General features: G+C 43.1%; 1 protein-coding gene across 2 annotated transcripts in view; it reads right to left on the reverse strand.

The window, feature by feature from the left end:
• The window catches only part of RELN (reelin), a 500,016-nt gene that overhangs the window by 78,637 nt on the left and 395,325 nt on the right, over positions 1–26,054 (reverse strand). For both annotated transcript variants that reach the window (XM_006137543.4, XM_075926876.2), the window contains 9 exons: positions 20,607–20,765; positions 19,662–19,850; positions 19,178–19,451; positions 17,124–17,264; positions 16,840–17,017; positions 14,467–14,551; positions 7,304–7,486; positions 3,308–3,479; positions 3,110–3,212 (listed from right to left, as the gene is read on the reverse strand). In XM_006137543.4, the coding sequence (XP_006137605.3) occupies positions 3,110–3,212; positions 3,308–3,479; positions 7,304–7,486; positions 14,467–14,551; positions 16,840–17,017; positions 17,124–17,264; positions 19,178–19,451; positions 19,662–19,850; positions 20,607–20,765 (1,484 nt within the window). The remainder of the gene's footprint in view (positions 1–3,109; positions 3,213–3,307; positions 3,480–7,303; positions 7,487–14,466; positions 14,552–16,839; positions 17,018–17,123; positions 17,265–19,177; positions 19,452–19,661; positions 19,851–20,606; positions 20,766–26,054) is intronic.

Here is a 26,054-nt window from a genome sequence, read left to right on the forward strand (position 1 = left end):
CAGTCCAGGCTATATTAATAAAATTCAACTGCTATTACTAATAAAAATCAGTTAGGTGAATTAAATATTTCTAAAAGGGCAAAAACAGGTTTCTAAGTAAGCTAAAGCCAAAAGCAATAGACCTGCTGTGCCTTGTGATATGGCTATAGGAATTTGGAACATCTCTGGAATGCACTAAACACGAGTGAGAAATGTGAATTTTTAAAAAATAAACATGATAATCAACAAAATATGCAAAATTCATTGTTCATTAAATGCTCCTTAATCTCACTGTAGTTCTGTTTGCGGTCATACTCCTTAGACAACAGACTTATGCCACGGGAATTAACCCTTAAGGCATGTACTAATATTTTGTTCAGAGTTGGTATTCTTTATTTTTTTGCTTATATAAAACAGTGGGACCTAAGAGGAAGTGTCCAAAACACCTAGGTTAAGGTATGGATTTGAGGCCAAAACAGAGATGTAGTTTGAGATTGGCAATGCTAGAATCTCTCGTGCTGTTCTTATGAGATCCCTGACATAGTGAACAGTAGAAATCTTACATAATCAGTAGGCCTTACTAATATTATGGAAAAATTTAATGTATAGTTTTATGAAGCATCTGAAACCTTATGGGCGTGCATGAAAATTAATCTGAATTAAATAAAGGTGTGACTTTAAAGTAGATTAGTTAAATTGCATTAAACCCCTGTGTGGATGCAGAATTAAAGTGGCTTTAATGTGGTTTTGTTTAATTTACTTTTTGGGAGTGAATTTTAATTCAGATTAATCTTCCTAAGTGCTCCTGTGTAGAAAATCCCTAAAACATATTTTGGCATGCCCATAATATAAAATAATCTGATTTCCTCTCTCATATGTGTTTGTATAAAAATATGCTTGTAGTTTGAAATGGTTTATGGCACAGGTAACAGTTACAGAGACATAATAGACTGGACAGAACCAGGGTTGGTTAAGACACTTGTGGGATGAGGAGACTTTCCAGAATAAAATATATGGTGCTACTTTTACCATATCAGAAGTAAAAAAAATCACATTACAGACAAAATGCTAAGAACAGATGAAAACAATATAAAAAAGTTGTTTCCCATATCTTTTTTGGGATTGCAGTTTTATTTCTAATGTTCTGATCCTTAACTTAAAACAAATAATTCTTGAAAGCCAGTGACATATATGTGCTACGTATAGTTGTTGAGAACACACCCTGTAAAGCTTCCCTTATTACTCCACTATGCATAAGAGACTTGCCAACCTACTATAACTAGAAAATTCACCCATCTGGGAATTAAGAGAGATGCTTGACCAGATCTAGCTCTTGTACTCTTGAGACACATACTGAAACTTTACTGCATTATGTATACTAGCTTCATTCATACTAATATCCTCAAAAACCAAGAGCTGAAAGCATTTAACTTTTTTCATACCAAGTTTGTACCAAACACAAGCATTTAGGTCTTTTGAGGCTAACACTCTGAAGACTTGCAGTATCTTAATGTGAACAGGCTTTTAATCCATTAAAAAAAATTGTGTTCTATATTTTATTAATAAGTTGCATGACAAATTGAAATGTGTATTAGTACACAGCCAAATCTAATTTTCTTAGAACACTTCACATACCATTTCAGCAATAGTTTATAGGCCAAAATTGATGTTAATTTGGAGCTAGAATATGCTATATACATGTGGAACATGCATGCAAGGTTGTTTTTTTATGGTAATTTAAGTATAATGATAGGATCCAGTCCCACAAAATACATATTACTGGGAATAATGGTAATTTCCATGAATAGCCCCACTAACTTTATGGCAGGAAGTATTAGTTTAGCAGCAAGACTGGCTCCTTTCTAGCTATCTACATGCCTGTGAGAAAACCATGTTGGGGGTCAGTTTCAATAAGCCTTTCACAATCAGTTTTTTTAAAGAATACAATTTCAATATACTTTTATTTAGGGTAAGATCATTGCTTTCCCTATATTTCTGTGCAGTGGAGAAAAAGCGCTCGAGTCACCCCCTTTCTCACCTGTATCAGTTATCCTTTCCTCCCCATTGTGGGTCACAGTGAAGGCAAAGAGCTGCTTCTGCTCTTCTGCCTTCTCCTCCACAGCTGGGTAGAGAGTAGGCAGGCAGGAGCAGAGAATGGGTGGAACCTTAACTCCACTGACTCATTGCTAGAGCCAGTGCAGATAAGGTAATGTGAAGAAGAAAGGTAATTGCTACTGTCCCTTAATCCTCGCAACTGCGCTGACCGAAGGCATGCTCAGCATTCGATTTAGTGGGTCTTAACACTGTTCCTTGCCAGGTCTGCTTGTGGAGGCAGCTACACACTTAGGCTGTGTCCAGACTCAGGGTTTTTTTCGGGAAAAGTAGCCTTTTTCCGAAAAAACTTCCCCTGCGTCCAGACTCAAGCCGCGTTCTTTCGAAATTAAATCGAAAGAACGCGGCTTTTCTTTCGATGGCGGTAAACCTCATTTCACGAGGAAGAACGCCTTCTTTCGAAAGTTCCTCTTCCGAAAGAAGGCGTTCTTCAATGTAAATAGGGCTTCTTCGAAAGAGAGCATCCAGACTCACTGGATGCTTTCTTTCGAAAAAGCAAGCCGCTTTTTCGAAAGTTCAACGTGCAGTCTAGACGTTCTCTTTCGAAAGAGGCTCTTTTGAAAGTATCTTTCGAAAGAGCCTCTTTCGAAAGAGGCTTGCAGTCTAGACATAGCCTGTATGAGAGCAGATGTTGAAGTTACAATGCAAGCCTTCATTTTATTTTAACAGTCATTTTCTTGTCCTTAGATTTTCTCAGTGGAGATTTTCCAGCTCTGAGGACAAGAGCTTTAATGTTAGTATAAATATATATATAGAATCAGTTAAAAGAATTGCAAGAAAACAGAAAAATTTGGGAGATAAATTTTCATTGGCTGTATGATAAAAGGTTGCTAGCCACACCCACAACTAGAATGGCGAACAGCTGCTAAACCATATAAAATAGTTTACAGTTATGGGAAATTATATAGATCTTTATATTTGTGCAAACACCAGAGAAGAAACAAAATACCAAAATGATATCAAGAAAGATTAAAACTCCCCCTACAAGAAAACAAGGTTACATTGTGGGAATAAGTACCTCAAATTGGATTATGGTGTTCTCATTCACATTCAAATCCCTTGTTGTAATGGAATGTTCTCCAACTTCATTTGAAACAAATACCATAGCAGAATCTTCCTCCCTATGACAAAAAGAAAGGGGTATTTTAAGTCTGGTTCATTGGATGGACACTTATTTCCTGTTTATTACTGAGAGGTGGACTCTATTTATACGTACGGTGCTCCCTTTGATGAATATGGACAATAAAGGCCAATATTACCACCAGGGTAGAAAAGCCAGTTATCCTCTTTAGGCCCAAAGTCAAATGTATCCAGAAGCATAACAGGATTCTTCAGGTTGTTTCCATCAATAATGAAGTCATCTATAACCCATATTTCTTCTTTCTTGCCTAAAAAGAAATGGGGAACATATTACATTAGCTGTTAGAAGAGAGCACAGGAATGCAAAAGTCTATGAGCCAGAATGCAAAAGTCTCACTGGATGGGGCAAGAGAGGGAACCCTTTTTGTGTTGGGGGTCACTGACCCACAGAAAAATCAGTCAGGGACCACACAAGTGAGAAACAAAAACAAAACAAAAAAGCCCTCACTGACCTGGCCTGCAAGTGAGAAGGAAGAAAAAACACCCTCTCACAGATGTGCCCCCCAACTGAGAAGCAGAAAAAAATAGAGACATTCACTTCACTGCCCTCGTGCTCCAGCCCTATGAGAGGCTGGGAAAGGGCTGGATTAACTCTTCTGGATGCTTGGGGCTAGTAGATTTTGTGGACCCCATAGGCTCTGGGGTGGGGGACAAAAAGAAGGGGTTTAGTGTTTGGGAGGAGAGGGGGCAGGAGTGGGCTAGGGGTGTGGGTTCTGAACAGGAGATAGGGTGCAGGAGTGGGGTAGGGGTCAGGGTGTGGGGTCTGGTTGGTGAGGTGATGTGCAGAAGTAGGGGGGGCATGAGGGACCTGGGTAGGGTACAGAAACAGGGTGGAAGTGGGGGGTCTGGGAAAGAAGTAGGGTACAGACGCAGGCTTGGGATGGGGATGTAGGGTCTGGGTAGGGTGCAGGAGTGCTCTGGAGGTGTGGGGTCTGGGTGGGAGGTTGGGTGCAAGAGCAAGATGGATTGTGGGGGTGAGGATGCAGCGTCTAGGCAGGAAGTAGGGTGCTGGAGTGGGGTGGGGATGAAGGGTCTGGGTGAGAGTGGGTTGCAAAAGGGGGACAAGGATTGGGGTGCCTACCTGGTGCTGTTCCGGGGGGCATAGGTGGCTCCACACTGCCCTGCGCTTGCAGGCACTCCCTGCCAGTACTCCCACTGGCTGCAGTTCCCAGTTAGTGGGAGCCAGGAGAGTGGAGCTTGCAAGCGTGTGCAGGGATGGAGCTTCCCTGCACTGCCATTCCCCCAGCCAGGGGGAAGGGGAATGGTAGTGGCAGAGCCGCTTCCTCCCTCCTGTCAGGCAGAGCCTGTGGGACATACCCAGCCTGCTTTCACTGTTAAAACTTTATACCTTATTTCTAATTTTAATTTTTCTAGCTTCAGCTTCCAGCATGGGACTGTGTTATACCTTGCTCTGCTAGACCGAAGAGCCCATTATCAAATATTTTTTCCTGAGGCAGGTACATATAGACCATAATCAAATCACCTCTTCATCGTCTCTTTGTCTAGTTAATAAGATTGAGCTCCTTGAATTGTTACTGTAAGGCAGGGCTATTCAACTTTGGAAGCCCCGGGGGCCACAATGATACTCACAGCACATGCAAATATATATGCAAATAGCATCTTTCACACTGACAGGCATGAATACAAAGGACTTCCCACAATGCCCCAGTGCTCCTGGCACCTCCCGCCTGGGGGTTAGAAACGCTGACACCCTATGCCCTTCTGTTCCAGCCAGCCCGTCCGCTTGCATCTTTCAATGCTCACCCCGCCTGGGAGACACCTCGTCATTGTGGAGCGTGTTCCCAGTGGAGACCATGTTCAAAGGATCCCACCCATGGGCCACATGTTGAGCCCCGTGTAAACCCAACCTGCCCTGGGGGCCGCAAATAAACAGGCTGCAGGCCGCATGTGGCCCATGTGTTGAGTAGCCCGCTGTAAGGCATGTTTTCTAATCTAATCATTCCTGCATCTCTTTTCTCAACCATACCCAATTCATTGGCATCCTGTTTGAACCACAGACAGCACAACTGAATTCAGCATTCCAGCATCAATCATACCAGTCACAAATACAGAGGAAAAATGCTTCTACTCCTTCTTGAGATTCCCCTGTTTATGCATCTAAGGATCACATTAGCCTTTTGGCCATAGTGCTGCACTGGACGTTTGTGTTCAGTTGATTATTTACCATGACTTCTTAATCTTTTTCAGTCACTGCTTCCCAGAAGAGAGTCCCCCATCCTGAAGGATGGCCTACATTCTTTGTTGCTTATATACATTTCCATGCTTCTGAGCTGGACAGGATGACTCTGTGCATAATTGCCTATTTCTAGATTAGAGCAAACTTAATTCCACCACGACCCTCTTCTGACAACAGAAGTTACTACAATGGGGCCAACGGCCAAGCCTCACCAGCTTGGGGGTGGGAAAAGCCAAAGCTTGAGGGTTTCAGTTCTGAGCAGGTTAGGACTGCAACCTGAGCCCTGCCATCCAGACTGAAGCTTGAGCCCTACTAATCCAGGTTGAAGCTGCCCTGGGCAATGGGTCTCAGACTTTGGCTTCAACCTTGAGCTCCAGGAAGTCTAACACCAGCCCTGGTGATCCCATTAAAATGGGATTGTTGCAACATAATTTGGAGTCCTGACCCAGAGTCCGAGAGCCACTGTACCAGATGACCCACAAAGTGAGCATGATGTTGATCAGAGAGGAGGCTGTAAGGCCTTCTCTCTATGATGTACTGTCTAACAGGGAGGATGCAGTTGAACATTTGTGGGAAGTCCACAAGAAAGATGAAGTGGGGGAGGATTATTAGGACTGGGTCTGAATAGACTTTTAGCTAGTTAAACCAACCAATGGTGACCTAGAAGTGTAATCACTATCTACACCTAAAATCTAGGTAACAACAAAAAGCTGAGTCTATAAACAAGAAACCCAAACATTTGAGATAAAACAATTATTATATTATTGTATTTAAATTATCCTAGAATTTTTCAATGCTTTGATGTCAACATCATGCTATGAATTATTTGTGGGGGTCACTGAAATATTTCTTCTTCATCAGATGCATATCCTAAACTCAGCATGAACTGACAATATCCCTTTGGATTTATATATTGCTTTGAAGATTATATATTACTTTCCACTTTAACAGATTAAGCATTAAGTATATTTTTCTTATTCTCCTTTTAATGCCTTCTGGAGCACATTGGGCCTGATTCTCATTTAGGATACTTCTAAACTACATCCCTTTTTTTTATAAAGGGATGTAAATAAGACATACTGAAATTGTAAATGAAGCCGGGATTTGAATTTCCTGTGCTTCATTTACATAATGGCAGCTGCAGCTTTTTTTCCAAAAGCCGCTTTTAGAAAAAACAAACAAACCATGATCCAGATAGGGATCTTTCAACAGAAATGCCCCATTTTGAAAGATCCTGTAACCCTCATCTTTCGAAACAGGGCTTTTCTGTTGAAGGATCCCCGTCTTGACCACCAGCTTCATTTACAATTTCGATATGTCTAATTTACATCCCTTTATCGAAAAAGGGATGTAGTTTAAATGTACCCTTACACTAATGACCCTACACAGCCATAGCTGTGTAAAGGGTGCTTAATGTAAATGACAATCAGGCATATCAAGAGTAATAAGACAGCCCTTAATAAATTTAATTGTATATACTACCTTTCTAAATCCTCCCCCCCAGGACCAAATGACAATCAGGCATATCAAGAGTAATAAGACAGCCCTTAGTAAATTTAATTTTATACACTACCTTTCTAACCCCCCCCCCCCCCGGACCAAATCCTGCTCATTTTATGCAAGTAGTCTCAGTGATATTAAATTACACACTTTTACTTTAAAACATCTACCAATATTGTGGAAACTGCATGCATACAAAGTGCAAATGTAATGGTATTGTAATGTCTAGCAAATCAAATCCACACCCTGTATATAATTACAACAGAATACTGTACAAGATTCAGAGTCCTGATTATTATTTAGTCAAAGTAAACAACTTCAGAAACATAACTATGTAAGCATGTATTTGGAACAACATGTGTTTATCATCATTACCACTATTGTAAGGTTGCCAGAGCCTGAAACGTGTAGAATTGGTTTGCGCAGTGTATGGCAGTGGAACGTTAATGAAGAGAACATCAGTAGTTTGAGTGAAGTAAAACTCATCTATTAGATCCCAAGTGATGCCACCGTTGATGGAGTATTGTAACAGAATAGAATGAGACCTCTCGGGGGTACCTACAGCAGAGTGAATACATTTAAGTTCATTATAATTGAATTTGCAAGAAACTCTACTTCAAAAACATATATTCATATTGAAATGTAATTAGGCTACCCTTTCATTACAGATTTTTACACTGTGCATTACTGTTTTTTTTATAACAACTTTAACTGTTGGTAGGCAATCACTTACCCCACATACGCCTCCTCCTGAGCAGTCACCTGAATGGAACTCTGGAAAATGCTACTGATGTCGGGGTGACATATGCACGGACATTATAAATATACATAATAACAGTTAATTTACTTGGACAAGGGCTGCCAACAAAACTGCTGTGCCCCTGGGCAAGGTGTATGTGGTAAGCTGGCTCTAGGTCTTCTAGAAGAGGTTGAGCCTCAGATGGAAGGAGTGGGGGTATGGGCTAGCCTCCTGCAGCCAGCCCTTCAGCACTACCTAGGGCTTGTGACTGTGGCTGCAGCAGCTAGAGTGCTGGGTCCTTTAAATTACTGGGTCTTGGTGAAGCTGCCCCTATTCCCACCTGTTAATTGCCCTGACTTGGACCCAAAGCAATCTCAGCGTTATCATTTTTTATTCCAGGGCAACTAATTTCCTTCCCCACAAAACCACCACCATTTTTCAACAAATCAATTTTTTTTATTGGTGCACAGTTTCACTTTATTAATTATTATTATTATTTTTAGTATTATTATTGTTGTTGTTGTTGATAAATAGCACCACAACATCCACATATATAGGACAGATAGGGTATGTCTACATTGCATTCCTCCTTCGAGAGAGGAATGCAAATGCAGACAAGTGAAATTGCAAATGAAGTGCGGATTTGAATTTCCCATGCTTCATTTGCATAATTGCGTCCAGCCACTATTTCGAAATACCCTATTTCGATATGAAAAATGCCATGTAGACACAGTTATTTTGAAAGAAACCCCTTCTTTTGAAATAATCCTTTCTCCTAAAAAAATGAGGTTTAATGTTTATTTTGAAAGAAGGGGGTTCTTTCTAAATAACCGCGTCTACACGGCGTTTTTTATCTCGAAACAGGGTATTTTGAAATAGCGTCCGGACACGATTATGCAAATGAAGCACGGAAAATTCAAATCTGTGCTTCATTTGCGATTTTGCTTGTCTGCATTTGCATTCTTCTCTCGAAAGAGGAATGCAGTGTAGACATATCCATACAGGCCTTGTCCGCAAGAATCCTACAAGTACTCATGCCAGCAACTTTATTTATGTGAGTTATTTTATTGATTGATCTGCAGGGTATTAACTTATAAGTTTTAGTGAATAATAATAATGCTTTCAGCATAGGCCAGGAATTCTGTGGCCGAACCCAGTAAAACTCAAGACTCTTGACTACCAGATCTGACCCTTACACACGGTATAAGAGTGGCCATAATGGGTCAGACCAATGGTCCAACGAGCCCATTATCCTGTCTTCTGAAAGGGGCCAGTACAGATGCTTTAGAGATAGTGAACAGAACAGGGCAATTTACTGAGTGATCCACCCTCTGCCTGCAAGTTCCAGCTTCTGGCAGTCCGAGGAATAGGGATACACCAAGCATCGGTTGTTTCCCTGACCATTTTAGCTAATAGCCATTTATGGATCTATGCTCTAGGAACTTATCTAATTCTTTTTGAACCAAGTAATAGTTTTGCCTTCACAACATCCTCTGGCAATGAGCTCCACATCATCCTGTGGATTGTACATTGTATGAAAAAGTATTTTTGTTTGTTTGTTTGAAACCTGCTGCCTGTTAATTTCACTCTATGACCCTTGATTCCTGTTTTATTGGAAGAGGGTACATAACATTTCCATATTCAGTTTTCAACATCATTCATGATTTTATAGACTTCTGTCATTCCTCCCTTCATTTATCTCTTTTCCAAGTTGAACAGTACCAGTCTTTTCAATCTTTCCTCACATGGAGACTGCTGGATAGCCCATATCATTTCTGTTGCCCTTCGCTGTAGATTTTTTAATATTCTAATACACGTCCTTTGAGTTGGGGCAACCAGATCTGCATGCAATATTCAAGGTGTGGACATACCTTGGTTTAGGCTTACATCTGGAGCCTTTTAAAAGAAATTGGTACACTTGAACCTCTTTAATTTGGCAACCCTGAGAAACAGGGTATGCTAGATTAAAGATTTTGCTGAGTGAGGGTATGTCTACACTACCACACTAGTTCGAACTAGGGTGGTTAATGTAGGCAACCGGAGTTGCAAATGAAGCCCGGGATTTGAATTTCCCGGGCTTCATTTGCATATTGCCGGGCGCCGCCATTTTTAAATGTCCGCTAGTTCGGACTCCGTGCCCGCGGCTATACGCGGCACGAACTAGGTAGTTTGGATTAGGCTTCCTATTCCGAACTACTGTTACTCCTCATGGAACGAGGTGTACCGGTAGTTCGGAATAGGAAGCCTAATCCGAACTACCTAGTTCGTGCCGCGTGTAGCAGCGGGCACGGAGTCCGAACTAGCGGACATTTAAAAATGGCGGCGCCCGGCAATATGCAAATGAAGCCCGGGAAATTCAAATCCCGGGCTTCATTTGCAACTCCGGTTGCCTACATTAACCACCCTAGTTCGAACTAGTGTGGTAGTGTAGACATACCCTCAGAGAGGGCACTGCAGGGTCTGGTGTGGGAGGGGAACAGGAGTCGGGTGCTTACCTGGCATCCCGCTCCCCAGGGAAATGTAGCTCTGAACCTCATACTACTCCCAGACACCACCCCCGCTGCTATGGGAGTGGCTGGGAAAAGCTGTAGGGGAAGCAGGTTGCTGCGCTGCCATTCCCCCAGCTGGGGGCAGAAGGAGTGGGAGCAGCAGTGTGCAGAAACGCTTCCTTCTCCATACCACGGGTATTCCTGGATTAGGGTCACCTGGAGTACAGAGTTTCAATTGTATCACAGATAACAGCAGTCATCTGGCACAGAGACTGATTTAAGTGATAAGTTATGTACCCTAGTTAATAGTTCTGCAGTTTTATATTTGAATTCCTGCAAAACTCCTGGGCAAATACCATCTGATCCTGGGGACTAATTACTGTTTCATTTATCAATTTGCTCCAAAATCTCCTCTTCTGACACTTTAATCTGAGACAGTTCCTCAGATCTGTCACCTACAAAGAATGACTCCTGTGTGGAAATCTCCCTCTCATCTTCTGCAATAATGACGATGCAAAGAATTCATTTAGCTTCTCTACAATGGCCTGGTCTTCCTGGAGTGCTTCATTAGCTTCTACATCATTCTGTGGCCTGACTGATTGTTTGGCAGGCTTCCTGTGTCTGATGTACTTATACAAAGTTTTGCTGTTAGTTTTTGCATCTTTTGCTAGTTGTTCTTCAAATTCTATTTTGGTATGCCTAATTATACTTTTACATTTGTTTTGTCAGAGTTTATGCTTTACTCACTACCTCACTATGATTTGACTTCCCTTGTTTTTTGGGGGGGAGGGGATTTCTCTTTTACTCTGTTGTTTAGAGAGAGGATGGTGGGACTGTTCCCTCTAATTTCTGTTTTATTAACCTCCTATTTTTGTGTACTTCCCCTTTTTGAAGTTAAATGCTACTGGGATTGATCTATTTGGAATTTCCCCCCTTTTCAAGGAGATTACATTTAATTACAGTTAATTAATCATAGAATCCTAGAACTGGAAGGGATCTCAAGAGGTCATTGAGTCCAGTCCCCTGCCCTCACAGCAGGACCAAGCACTGTCTAGATCATCCCTCACACTTGTCTGTCTAGCCTGCTCTTAAATATCTCCAGAGATGGAGTTTCCACAACCCCTCTAGGTAATTTATTCCAGTGTTTAATTACCCTGACAGGAAGTTTTTTCTGATGTCCAACATAAACCTCCCTTGTTGCAATTTAAGCCCATTGCTTCTTCTCCTATACTCAGAGGCCAAGGAGAACAATTTTTCTCCCTCCTTGTAACACCCTTTTAGATATTTGAAAACTGCTATCATGTCCCCTCTCAGTCTTCTCTTTTCTAAACTAAACAAGCTCAATTCTTCACTCTTCCCTCACAAGTCATGTTTTCTAGACCTTTAATCATTTTTGTTGCTCTTCTCTGAACCTTTTCTGATTTCTCCACATCTTTCTTGAAATGCGGTACCCGAAACTGGACACAATACTCCAACTGAGATCTAATCAGCACCAAGTAGAGTGGAAGAATGACTTTTCGTGTCTTGCTCACAACACTCCTGTTAATGCATCCCAGAATCATGTTTGCTTTTTTTTTGCAAGTGTCACACCGTTGACTCATATTTAACTTGTGGTCCACTATGACCCCTAAATCTCTTTCAGTAGTACTCCTTCCTATTGATTGTTCCTTCTAAGTGGAGAACTTTGCATTTGTCCTTATTAAACTTCATCCAATTGTCCTTTTTAAACTTCATCATATTGTGGTTCTCCTACATTCACTTCTTAGACCATATCTTATCTCTCTCCTCTCACAGATTCCAGGACAAGATGCTCCAAGAAGCAATCATTAATAGTGTCTAGCAATGTTCTCTACATCCTAAAGTGATACATTCCCAGTAGATATGAGGATAATTGAAATTGCCTATTGTTATTGGGTTTTCTGTCCTGTGTTTCAGAGCTTAAAAAACTGTCAGTAATACCTAGTTAGTAACACAAGGCCATATTCTAAAACTTTCACTAATGCTGAATAGCACCTTGCTCCAAAAGTAGATCTCATAGGGTATGTCTACACTACAGCGCTAATTTGAACTAACTTAGTTCGAATTAGTTAATTCAAACTAAGCTAATTCGAACTAACGCGTCTAGAATTAAAAACTAGTTCGAATTAGCATTTTGCTAATTCGAACTAGCATGTCCACATTAAGTGGACCCTGAACCGGGCTTAAGGATGGCCGGAAGCAGTGCCGGCAGGGCCTCAGAGGAGGACTTAGAGCGTGGAAATGCTGTCTCAGGCTAGCCGAGGGCTGTGCTTAAAGGGTCCCGACCCCCACCCCGGACAGACAGTTCTCAGGGGTGCCCCGCATGCAAAGTACTCACATTGGGCACATCACACCACTTGGCCATCAGCCCGGCTGCACTTGCCGCAGGCTGCCATCTGGGGAGAGGGGGCAATTGGGGGGCTGCAGGAGAGCTTCCACCCCCAGAAGCCCGCAGAGCCAGCCCAGTCCTCCCCATCGGAGGCTCGTACCCCATTCCTCCCTCACCTCCTTCCACTTACCCTTCCCTAGCCCCCCTTCTTATTGATGTACAAAATAAAGGACAATTGTGTTCAAAAATGGAATCTGTCTTTATTGAACAAAACTGGGGGAGACTGGGAAAAGGAGGTGGGAGAGGGGAAGAGAGAGGCTGGGAGAGGGAAGGGCAACTAAAATGATCAGGGGTTGGGAACAGGTCCCATATGAAGAGAGGCTAAAGAAACTGGGACTTTTCAGCTTAGAAAAGAGGAGATGGAGGGGGGACAGGATAGAGGTCTCTAAAAGCAGGAGTTGGGTGGAGAGGGTGCATACAGAAAAGTTCTTCATTAGTTCCCATAAAGAAGGACTAGAGGACACCAAAGGAAATGAATGGGTAGCAGGCTTCAAACTAGTAACATAAAGTTTTTCTTCACAAAGCAAAGAGTCAACCTGCGGAACTCCTTGCTGCAGGAGGCTGTGAAGGCTAGAACTAGAACAGAGTTTAAAGGGAAGTGAGATCAAGTCATGGAGGCTGGGTCCGTGGAGTGGTAGGAGTGGTGTCCCTGCCCAAGGTTTGTGGAAGGCTGGAGAGGGATGGCACGAGACAAATGGCTTGGTCACTGTCTTCGGTCCATCCCCTCCAGGGTCACTAGGGTTGGCCACTGTCGGCAGACAGGCTACTGGGCTAGATGAACCTTTGGTCTGAACCAGGACGGCCATTGTAAGCTCAGGGCTCAGGGTCGGGGGTCTCAGTGGACCCCCTTGATTTTCGTGCACACCTGCTCCTGGGCGGCCAGGCTGGCAGCTCTCTTGCCCTAGCTGGCCACTTTCCTGTGCCTAGTGCGGAGATCGTGGACGAGGTCCACGATGTCTGCACTAGCTCAGGCGGGTGCCCGCCTCTTGCGGTCCCCGGCAAGCTCCCGGGAGCCACCAACCTGGTCCCGGGAAGAGGGGGAGGGCTGGGGGGCATCGGGTGGGTGGCTCGATCCGTACCAGGTGCAGGGTCTGCTGGCTGGGTGCTGGCAGGCTTGCACCTGGCATTGGCACCGTAGCCAGCCCTTGCCCCTTTAAGGGCTCCGGGGCCGGGAGGGGGGCATACGAGTTTCCCTGGTGTTGGCCAGAGTGGCCACCAGGGAAACCTGGGAAGCCTTAGCCTCCCACTAGTTCGAATTAAGGGTCTACACAGCCCTTAATTCGAACTAGTAAGTTCGAACTAGGCTTAATCCTTGTGGAATGAGGATTACCTAGTTCAAACTAAGCGCTCCGTTAGTTAGAATTAAATTCGAACTAACGGAGCGCTAGTTTAGCGCCTATGAAAGTTAGTTCGAACTAACGGACGTTAGTTCGAGCTAACTTTGTAGTGTAGACATACCCATAGGGAGTCTACAAACTTGCTTCAGAGTCTGACCCTCAATATTTTGAGCATGGGTGCATCTTGGAATGATAAATTGTTTTTTAAATCTAGGCAACATAAATCTAGGTAGAGACTGTGTCTGACATAATAAGCTAAGCTGGGGTTTCATTTTGAGGCCAAATTATAAATCTCTGGATAAAAGGAAGTAGGAACAGAAGAAAGTGGTAGTTTTAACAAGAGTAGAGATAACAGCACACCTATAATTCATTTGATGTTTCTTCTTAGAATATGTAAGGTGAACCAATTTGGAATTAAGATGAACATGATAAAAATCCCACAGAAGTTTAATTGATAAAGTAATGGCCACTTAAATTAACTTCATAAATTTAAACCTACATACTTCTCAGTAGTGAGAAACGACTAAAGCTACTAAACCCCCCCCATAAATAAAGACTGAACCTACCTTTTGATATAAATTTAAATGAAAACTGGATGTATATAGTATTTGTACAATCTAGATCTCTTGAAACAAGCATTCTCAGCCCTTCCTGTAAATACAGAACAGACACAAAAATTACAGTTTCCCACATGTTATATTAGTATATCTACATTTCAATCTTGCTACATAGTTCCAAATAAGTACTGTAAAGGGTTACTTAAAAATCAAGAAACAGAACTGATAAAACTATTTCTTTCCAGAACTGATGTCTGCTTTTACAGAAATACCTACCACTTGAAAGTAAGCTGCATTATGAAATCTGCATTATTATAGCTGTTTTATGAGTATTATAAATAGAGTTTACACTTAGCTTGAATTTTTCATTTTATGGTAATATTAGAACATTTAACTAGGATTGCTTGGGTCCTTAACTCTACTTTTGTTTTTCTTCATTTCAATCATTGCTGTGGGATGGGGGCAGGAGAAGAGGGGTTCAGTATACAGGCTACCCCAGGGAGAGAGGACAACCCCAACCCTCACTCAGAGCAGCAGCTTGGGACCAGGTGAGAAGCGCCTCTCCATGGCTGCTGCAGCTCCAGTAGGCACAACTGTGGGAGGCGTACAGGTCCCCCAACAGGGCAGATCCAGGTTCGTTTACCCCCTGCACTCCTCGGCCAGAGTGAAGAATGCAGCAAAATGCAATTTCCCCTCAAATGGGAATGTTTGGTACTGGTAGTGTTTTCGGCAGTAGATAAACCTTGGAAGTTTGCAGTGGCACTGTCTGATGAGAATATAGAAATGTGTCCACTAAAACTACTGAAATCAAGAATTTCCCCTGGATCAGGAATGAAACTGCAGTGGCTGGGTCTACATCCAAAACTTCATTTTCTTCATCCCCATGTCAATTCTTTTGAGGTCAAGAATGGCTCTGATGCATGTGCTTCAGTACCATGAAGAAGATGTAGTAGAGTGCAGATGACCTTTCTTCGTAGAGAATACTCTCTTTCACTCCCATATCTAGGAAGATATTTGTTCTGGATCGCACTGTTTTCTAGAATCATTGGAGATGGGTGATTGGAGGAAAAACAGAAGGGGCGGAGCCCACAACTGAAGGGAGCATCCCTGATACACTTGACTGTAGTTGATGCAACCTATTCCTCTAGGATAGGGGTAAGCAACCTTTGATTCTTGGCCCATCAGGATAATCTGCTGGTGGGCCGTAAGACATTTTTTTGATGTTGAATCCATATTCTCTCTTAGGTCTTTGTGTCCAAATGCTATAATACTCAACTCAACTATTCAGTGGAGCTTCGTGGAAATACTGGTATATTATCAACAATACTGCCTTTCAAGTAGGAATAAGAGATCCTCCAGAAAAGGGCTTTATTCCGGAGGATCGCGCCAGTCTAGACGCTTTTTTCCGGCTTTTCCCCAAGCCGGAAAAAAAGCGGCGGACATGTTTATTTAAATCCGCGGGGGATATTTAAATTCCCCGCGGATTTCCCTATTCTGACTTACCTGCTTTGCATGACTTTTCCGGAATTAGGGGCCAGTGTAGACGTAGCCCAGAGGTGAAGGACTACTTTGGGAAAGGGTCTGGCCTGTCCATGACCCACCAGCAGGGGTAGCAGAGACTATGGAGATTGTTCTCTTCCCTTTCCCCTATGCTGGCCAATGATGAGGATGGCTAAATAAGTGCCATGTCTGTGCACCTGGCGAAAGCATCTAAACTGATGCCCACTGTGAGCCTCTGAGGCAAGCAGTCTGTCTGAAACTACAGGACCCACCACGGCAGAGAAGGCGCGTTGTCACAATATATATAATATATATAAAATAAACTTAATTTTGTGAAGTTCTTTAGATTTTTTTGAAGTACTCTCCCCCGTATATACATGTACACACAACACAATTAAATATAAAATAATGCCAAATAATCCACATCTTACAAAATTTTCAAATATAAACATGGGGGGGGGGGTGAGATTTGTAAAACTAGTAGGGGATTCAGATTCACATCTCCCATTAATTTTTCCAAGCCAATTTTTCCAAAGTTTGGGCACACAACTCCCTCTAAATGAGATTTTTTTCAAAGTCAGTTATGGGAGTTTTGTGTCCAAGCCCCGTAACTGGCTTGGAAAAATCTCAATCATGGAGTTTTGTTCTCATCTTTCAGCTTTGTTAGTAATTGGAACAATAACATTTTAAATGCTCAAAAAAGGAAATGTGCTAAATGCAGTGACTGTAACTCAGGCCTGAAAATAATATCAAAAGGTGAAAAATAATCACTTGTTTAAATTATTAAAAGAATCATTTGCAGGAAACAACGAAAGGATCATATACTTGCTATTATTAAGAGTGTTGCTATTTTATTAAATGTCTGAATTTTAAATATCTAACCCCTTTAAAAATGAGCGTGGTTCCAGATTTGATTGTGTCACTGTTCAGGTTTCCCCTCTCGGCACCGTAGACTTCAGGCCAAAGATCAGGATGCAAGTTACCATTGAAGTCATCTTTCAGAACAGAAGGCAGAGAAGCAACAGGGACACAGTAGGGACCTCCAAAGCCTCTGTCACACCTGACAACACATTGGTGGGAAAAAGGGATTATTTATCTGGGGTAAAAAAAACCAAACACCGTGATGGTGAAAATAACACTTGAAAAAGTAAGTTTTGTCTACTCACACACAACGGCCTGAGTCACAGATTCCATGGCCTGAGCACATCCAGGGACATCCTGTAGCCAAGACTACATTATCAATAGCCCAAGAATCTGCTCCAGGAGTGTAATCATACTGAATCCATCTGAAACGTGTTCTGGGAGAGCTAGTGAAACAGAACAAACATAAATCAGTTTGAAAAACAGCATTCTAGTCCATTTTTGGGAAAGGCAGCAGAAATATTTTGAATGAATTGCAGCTGAAACTGATCTCTATCCTGAAGTCTTAACTCAGGCAAAATTCTAATGGGCTCTAAAAGTAATAGTATAGCCAGGGCCGGACCGAGCCACTCCGGAGCCCCGGGCAGACAGTTTAATTGAGGCCCCGCATGTGCGGCCCCGCCCCCTCCCGGCGTACAGGGAAGGGCGCGCGGAGCCGGCGGTGGCACGATGCACGTGCCCAGCCCGGCCCAGCCTGGCTGCCGTCGCTGGCGCACAGCACGGAGCCGCCCGGGGTGGGCTGAGCCTGGCTATGCAGGGCCTCGTGGCTGCAGGGGAAGGGTGCTGCTGGCTGGCGCTGCGGGGGTTAACGTGGCTCCCGCCCTGGACGGCTGCTGCAGAGTGGCCATTGGGAGCTGCTGGTTGAACAAGAAGCATTAAATACATTAGTAATCAATAGCTTGTTGCCAGCGGTGCTAACAGCCTTGCAAGGCCTCTAGGCAAGGTGCGGAGGTGGGAGGTGGGAGGGAGCTGCTCTGCGCCCCCGGAAGGAAGTGGGGCCTCAGACAGAGGGTCAGGGCTGGGGCTAGGCAGCCCTCAGCACTGCTTGGAGAGCACCATACCTCCCTCTCAGCCATCAGAGCTGTACAGAGCATGTGGAACTCCAGCCCCGCACCCCATTGATGGGCCTGCTTCTTACACATACAAATAACTTTTCAATGCAGCTAGCAGTTTATCTGTATTAATCAGTTTGTTATAAACTAAATTATGTCAGGGCTAAAATTCAGACAACCGAGAACCCTATCCTGTGCCCACTGAGACAGAAGTAGGATTGGAACCTGTGTATTGTTATCAGAGTTTTGAAAATCATAATTTCATTAGCATAAGGCGGCAGATGAAAGGCATATTTACAGGAATGAATTTATATATATTTCTATTGCTCATCATACAGTATATGATGGTTACTTGGAGGAAAAATATTAAAAAAACTAAAAAATATTAAAAAACTAAACAAAGATGCTAATACGTGTAGTGGGTTTTGGCGAGGTAAAGCATTGAATTGTGTAACTCTAATTATTATTATCATTATTGTGAAAATACTTAGCATTATACACTTTAATGTTGTTCCTAAACTTGGAGAATAAGTTCATTCAGAAAGCTGACTTCAGCACCAATATCATGTTTCGTTATAACTCATCACGTGCACATTAAGAAGCAGGGTCTTAATTCTTCCTAAAAATGGAATTTCATTCCCAATCAGAGAGGTTGATGTTGACAGGTTCAGCAGCAGCATATTCTGATTTGCTATCACGTCATGATTAATGCTGCCTTATTGAGTGTCACATGATTATGTTATGTAACATTCAACTTTTTATCATTCCTATACTAATATGATAATGATTTAATTAAACATGACAAAGGAGGAGGAGGTGAGGTCCTATTACTGTAAAAGTTTAAGTGCATAAATCTTGATCTGAAATGGCATTTGAACTTATTTGTGCCCATGGCAAAATGCCTTTATTTAAGGTGTTTTTCTTCTGAAATGAATGAGTGCATTAATTTCTGACATATCATTTGGTGTATCTTCAAAATACCATAGTAGATTTACAACCCTTGTTATGGTTAAGTCATAAGTAAGGCTCAAGAATTCACTCAGCTACATTTGATACTTTCACAGATTCATATTACATCTGTTGAAATATTTTAAAGTGCAGTTTATATGGTTGATGTATTTATTTTCTGGAACATTGTATATTGAATTATTAAGAAGATTCAAAAGATTCCCAAGATGAGGCGTATTTGTTCGGATTAGTTCAGAAAAGCCTGCATTTTGATATACAGCCAACATAACAATTCTCACATGGTTGCAAGTGGAAGGTAGACAGTAATTCGCTTCCAGTTCTGGAATCTTTCTGATCTGTAAATTGAACTCTCAGTGTAATGCCGACAACCTATACTTGGAGGAACACACTCCTCAGTCACCAGGTGCCAGTCTCTCCCACTGTTTAAGGAATACTGCAAGTGAATGCCATGGGAATCACTGAATGGCTTACTGCAACCCATGCTCAGCTCAAACTGCAGAAAAGTAGAGGCTGATACATGGAAATCCCAAGTCTCAGCGTAGCGAGGTTTTCCTAAAAAAAGAGAAAATATTTTCAACGGTGTGTAATGTTTGTTTTTCCTTTTCCTCAGCATGTTCAACTTTACAGTCTGAAATAATTTCTCTTTTCCGAACAGACTATTATATAGCTATCCCCCATTTTTTAAAGTGGATCTTATAAAGATATAAGCCATGTGTAACCTGAAAAATAGGCCCATTCAGGCCTTTCTTTGGTGACACGTACCAATATCTTCACTGAATATCAGAGCTGTATCCATGGAGAGACAGTCAATATCTACTTGACCCCCTTGGATCCTGTACCAGTTTGCTTGTAAGTCCACAGACGCATCAAATTTATCTTGAAAACCAGTCTGAGAGCTGTCATTCATTCCTATAAGGACATCATCCAAGGCCCACTGTGCTGAATGTTTACCTACAGACAGGAAGACAAGAAGGTCAGTGAAGCCCCAGTAGGATATTTAATTATGTCTTCACTATGCATGCAGAGTAGCTAAATTGTTTAACAATTCCAGTACCACCTTCTTGTGAGGATAGAGTTCAAGCAATTAAAATCTTCTTGCTAACCACACCTGGCAAGTTATTCAAGTTCTCCTCTTCTTGTCTACAATCCCATTGATCCATTTCCCTCTACACTCTCAGTCACACTGGATATCCTCCTACTGTACTTCCCTCTGCCCCGCTTTAATGCTACTTAACTGGGAAGCAGGAGGAGAAGAAAATGACAACTTCATCTTATAAATTGTTGGCAAAACTTACACCAAGATTATAAACAGTATATCTAAGTAACCATATAAACTTACTTGGCCTGCTCCCTGATTCTCATTCCTTCCAGTCTGTTGTTAATCATAAAGTTAGACTGTAAACAGTTTGGTGCTGGAACAGTGCAGTTATTTGCTCTGCAAAGCACCATGCATGTTTATAGTCTTCTATAAACAATAACAATATCAATAATAATATTATGACTGAGAAAAACCCTATTAGGCAGTAAGCTATGGAGAGCCCAAAAGCCAAATCTGTGCTGTTGTGGCTGTAGAGATATAATATATTTTAATTTGCTTTTCCTCAATTATAATTTCCATGCCATTAACCTTATTTCCAAGTACTGGAAGGCCGGATGTTTGTTCTACTGGAAAGCTGCTTATTACGTTTTTAGTAAAGCATTGCATACCATGTTGAGGTTGCCACCATCGGAAAGCAGTTGCAGATGTTTTTGCTTCACGAGGTAGTTCTATTGAAACAATCTGTGGTTCTAAGTAAGACATGAAGTCCAGCTCTCGCAGCAAATGCCAGGTTATTCCATTGTTATTTGTGTATTGAACTACAAGCCCTGTATTAAAAATGAACAGTCATTTATTTAAACCGCATGGGAAAAACAAGGCCAATCTTTCAGTCCGTATTCAGCCAAATCCCTATACAGCTTGTACCTCCCTAAACCGGGACTCTCTGGACCACAGATGACGGCAGGAAGGTCAGGTGGCACAGCTGGGAGCCTGGCAGTTGGGAGTTCCAGCAGCACGGCTAGGAGCATTGTGGCAAGGCTATTTCGGGAGAGAGGGTGGGGAAGGGCAGCAGCCATGTGAACTGGGAGATAGCTTGCTTTTCTTCCCATTCCCCTATCAGGGAACGAGGAGAAAGTACTGTTGGTGAGCATTTCAGCCTGCCAAACCACAGTCTGACAGACCTGCAAGTAGCTGTCTTGTCACAAACCAGCTCCACAGGCCAGATCCACAGGGAGGGCCTGGAATCACACAGCTGGATGGAGGAAGAGAGGCCGGCTGGAGCTGGAAGTGGAGTTGGCAGTGGGCTGGAGGGGCCAGTGGCAGGGGACTTCCCTTGGTCTGACAAATTCCCTTGTTTGGGATCAGTCAGGTCCTGAGGCTGCCAGACCAAGGAGGTCCAATCTGTATCAGTCCAATCTGTACGCCACATGACATGAACAAATGGTTTGTTATTTTCACATAGCACATACTTTTTTGTGACAAGAACCCTTTGTTGGCAGGATATTCTTATGGTTGTCAGAATTTACCAGTTATATGCTGCTTGATTCAGCAGTAAGTTCACAGAGTCTCCCGTTGGTTTTACAGATGCAGCCCCAGAGATGGCACCACTGAAACTGTGGGATGAATCTGACTCACTGTCTTTTAATATATTTAATAATTACTTCATCTAATGAATCTGCATGGCTTGCTCAGGTCACTAAAAGTCTGTGTTTTTGAAGGCTGTGAACCTAGTCCTTTCTAAAGATGGGCCCTGTCGTTTCTCCCTTACCATACATACTGTCTCCTTAAAAGTTACATTATCTCCATTATTTTAGATTCAGTATGGTAGATATTAGAACATAGTGGAGCAGTGGGGGACAGCAGTAATTTATTGGCACTGCCCATCATGTAGGATAACGAAAGAAATACCAGTAAGATGCTATGGGTACGAGTCTGCTCTCACAGCAGTTTTACATTCCATTGTGGGCAGTGGATTTACTTGTGACTAAGAGGTGAGAGAGGAGATTCAAGCCTTATGAGTATAATGTATGAAAAGAGACTCTGGTCCTGACTCTGATCTCATTTATACTGGTATAAATGAGGATGTTCACTGATGTCGATGGTCTCAAACTGCAGTACGAGGTGAAAGAGGCTCTCCTGTGTAGAAAGCAATGTATGTCCTGTCTTGCTTCCCCGTTCACATACCCTCAATTTAAACTGGGAAAATTCTGTTTAATCCAATGGATTTACTCTTGATTTAGACCAGGGGTCTCCAAACTACGGCCCGCGGGCCGGATGCGGCCCGCGAGGCCCTCTCATCCGGCCTGTGGAGACCTTTTTGTCTACGGAAAAAAAATTACGGAAATTTACGTGTATCATTTTCAAGAATGAAATACGTGAAGAACAATTTGAGAACAACTTGTCCGATGATAATCTCAGGTCACTGTTGATGTTAGGGACAACAAATCTAAAGCCAGAAATGTCTGCTATTTTGGCATCCAGGAAACAATTTCACCATTCACACTAATACAGGTGTTCATGTGTAGTGTATCAATGTGTTATTAAATAATAACTGAATAAAATAATCTTAAATAAATAATTAAAAACAACATCCATGTTTTGATTGTTTTTTATTTGGACCTCAAGTGTGTAGTCGGCCCCCGAACTGCTGTTTGATAGTTAATGCGGCCCTCGGGCTGAAAAGTTTGGAGACCCCTGATTTAGACCAATGTACATAAAGGGAGAATTAGGCCCTTCCTCCGTATTACTATTTTATTCTATGATTTTTCACCCTCTTCAATTGCTTAGCTGAATAAATTATACAGTGTAAATTAGCTCAAGCCCAATGTTAACAAACACTTTTATCTTGACTTTCAACTGGGATCGCACTGTTTTTTTAGAATACTTATATGATAATAATGTAACTTTCTTATCATTAGATCACAGTTTCTAATGCATTTATCCTAAGCCTGCGGTTCTCTCACTGAGGTTGAGTCATGGATTCCATGACTTTCTGTAATCTCTGAGACTTCCACAGTGTCTGGTACAGCTGATCCCATGTCAGCTGCTCAAGCACCCCATGGCTAAACATGCCGGATGCTGCTGAAGCGACCTGGGGCCGACTGCTTGTGTGGTTCCCGGTGGCAGCTGCACTGACCGCTGCTCTGGAGGCCCTGGGCAGCTGGCTCTGAGGATTGCTTGAGCAGTGGTCAGTGCCACTGAGTCCAGAGAGCACCCAAGCAGAAGTTCAGGGGGCACTCTGGGAACTGTCTCAGTAGCATTGATCTAGGAGCCACTACAGCAGTGGCACCAGGGTGCCTGGAGACCATCCAAAGAGTGGGGACCAGGGTCTCTCAGAGCATTGGTCCGGGAAGAAAATATGCACCAGAAGTAGAGATTTAGTCAGGGGTATTTTTTGGTAAAAGTCATGGACTGTTCATGGGCCATGAATTTTTATTTACTATCCGTGACCTGTCCATAACATTTACCAAAACCACGTGACTAACCCTTAGTTTATTTTCACAACACCACTGTGAGGTAGCATTATTTTCCCCATTTTACTAATTGGGAATTGAGGCAGAGAAAGACTGAGGCTATATCTACACTACAAAGAGAAGTCGGAAAAAGACTTACAAATTGCGAACCACATTTTCCGCTTTTCTTTCGAAAGAGACTTTTCTGACATTTGGCCCGTCTATATGGGGCCAAATGTTGAGAAAAAACTGTCTTTTGGAACATCCCTTCTTCCTCTCAGAAGGAAGTTTACAAGGATGCCAAAAAAACATGTCTGCTTTTCCGAAATTATTTTCAGAAAAGCAGATGAATTCCTTGGATGCACCAGAGCTTTTCCGGAATATCTCTGGTGTTCTAGAAAAGCTCTGCAGTGTAGACACAGCCAAGTGACTTGCCCAAGGTCACTCAGGAAGTCCATGGAATTGGGACTTGAACATGTATCTCCCACAGCCTAACCCAGTCCCCTGACCATTGGAACAGCCTTCTGCATCTATTTCAGCATGGGTTCTCTGTCCCAATGAAAACTGTATATTTCTGATATTAAAACATGGTATGAAAATTATACATTACCTTGATCATGCCAGAATCTGTGTTTTCATTGCTCTAAGGACTTTGTGCAAGGATTTAGAGATTTACATTTAAACTGGCAGTATTATACTAAGCCTGAGAAGTGTCTGTGGGATGCAAATCACATGGAGAGTAGGATCTTTTGTACATCAAGGTTTTCCAATGGTACAAAAAATGTTATTTGTTTCTGTACCTGTCTTGTCAGGCAGTGTCCCAGTGGTGCTGACAGCATCCCCATAAGAATTGAGGTTAGCCCTCATACTGAGCACAGAACCATGCAGAGGCAATTTGCTACAGTGCATATTATTTGAGCTGATACACAATTATGCTTGGAACCAGTACACAGTCATACACATAAGCCTAGGCATATTTTCAAATTGCTGTAAAACCAACTGACAAATCAGACGGTGGTCCTGTTGTTACACTCTGGGAGGAAAATTAGAAAGCATTCAGGAAATACACAAACAATTAATTTTGATTCATTTTCAATGTTGTTTTTTTAAACAGCATTCCTATAACACAAAAGTCATCACTTTCTTTGCTCAGTTGGCAGAACAGAGTCATAACAATGTAGAACAAATTAGCTTGAAAAACTATTCTGATTACCACTATATCTTACATTTCCATGGAAAGCTGTGTTCTTTCGCATGTAATCACAATAAAATAATTACATAATGTTCCCAGCTGTCCATATGCAATAAAAGTTATAACATATAGGATCAAATCCTCAGCTGGCACAAACTGTCACAGCTCTAGTGCAGTGGTACCCAACCTTTCAGGACTGCCAGTCGCCTGGGGGCGGGGCTGCTCACGCGCCGCGTGCCCGGGGCTGGCACTGTGCACGAGACGCGCGCCCGGAGCTGGCACCGCGCACGAGCCACACGCCTGGGGCCGGCACCGCGCACGAGCCGTGTGCCCAGGGCCGGTACCGCGCATGCACCACGCACCCGGGGCCAGCCCAGATCATTTGGCAGATGCACATAAATGCCCCGGTGGGTGCCATGGCGCCCGCGGACACCACATTGGGGACCACTGCTCTAGTGTCTCCAGTGGAACTGGAGGGTCTGCCCCAGAGTTGCTTCCTCATTCTTACAAACTCAAGTTTCAGAACTCCCCTAAATCCTTCCCCTCCACCAAAACAAACAAATTTACACTTAGAGCATGAGAAAAATGAGTGTAAGCAGAAGGGAAAGATTAATTTCTTTGGCCTAAATAACATTTTTCCTCAATTCAGTCTCATAATTCTGCATTTATGAGGTGAATACATATAATAAGATTAACATCAAGTTTGTGTGGCTTGAAGGTAAACAGGAGTTCAAAATATAGACTAATTAGGAGTAGATTACTTGCTATGTATTAAAAACTAGCCAATTAGCCCTTCATAAGACGGGATTTTCAGGTCTCTCCTCCACGTCGGTCTTCTCTCCTGAGCCTCCGGTCTCTCGCTCCGTCTCTCTCTCTCTCTCTCTCTCTCCTCCTCCTGCCTCCCCCCTCTCTCGCTCAGCTCCCCTCCGCCTCCTGCCTCTCTCTCTGTCTCTCTCTTTCTCTCCTCCCTCTCCTGCCTCTCATTCGGAGGACCGCAGAGGTCAAACAGCCATTTGGGCTCCGCACTCCCTGTGCTACATGGGGAGCATGGAGCCCAAATGGCTGCTTGCGCCACTTGCTCCCCCGCGGCAGCCTGGCCGAGCGGCGCAGAAGTCAGCCGAGTGGCGGGAGGTGAAGGGGGGGCGGGGCAGTGACATTCATGGCCGGGGGCAGGGCCTGCAGCCGGTGTCACGCCGCACGTCATCGCCCCGCCCCCCTTCTCCTCCCGCCGTGCCGCTCAGCTCACTGTGTCACTCAGCTGGGCCGCCGCGGGGGAGCAAGTGGAGCAAGCGACCGTTTGGGCCCCACACTCCTCATGCAGCACAGGCCGCCCAGAGGGAACAGCCAGCATTTCAGGCAACAGCGCCCCCCAGAGGGAACAGCCAGCATTTCAGCGTTACAGACCCGGGGTATGTCTACACTACAAAGTTAGTTTGAACTAACGGACGTTAGTTCGAACTAACTTTCCTAGG

The sequence above is a fragment of the Pelodiscus sinensis genome, chromosome 1 (genome assembly GCF_052426305.1).
Source record: "Pelodiscus sinensis isolate ZL-2025 chromosome 1, ASM5242630v1, whole genome shotgun sequence".
Lineage (NCBI taxonomy): Eukaryota > Metazoa > Chordata > Testudines > Trionychidae > Pelodiscus > Pelodiscus sinensis.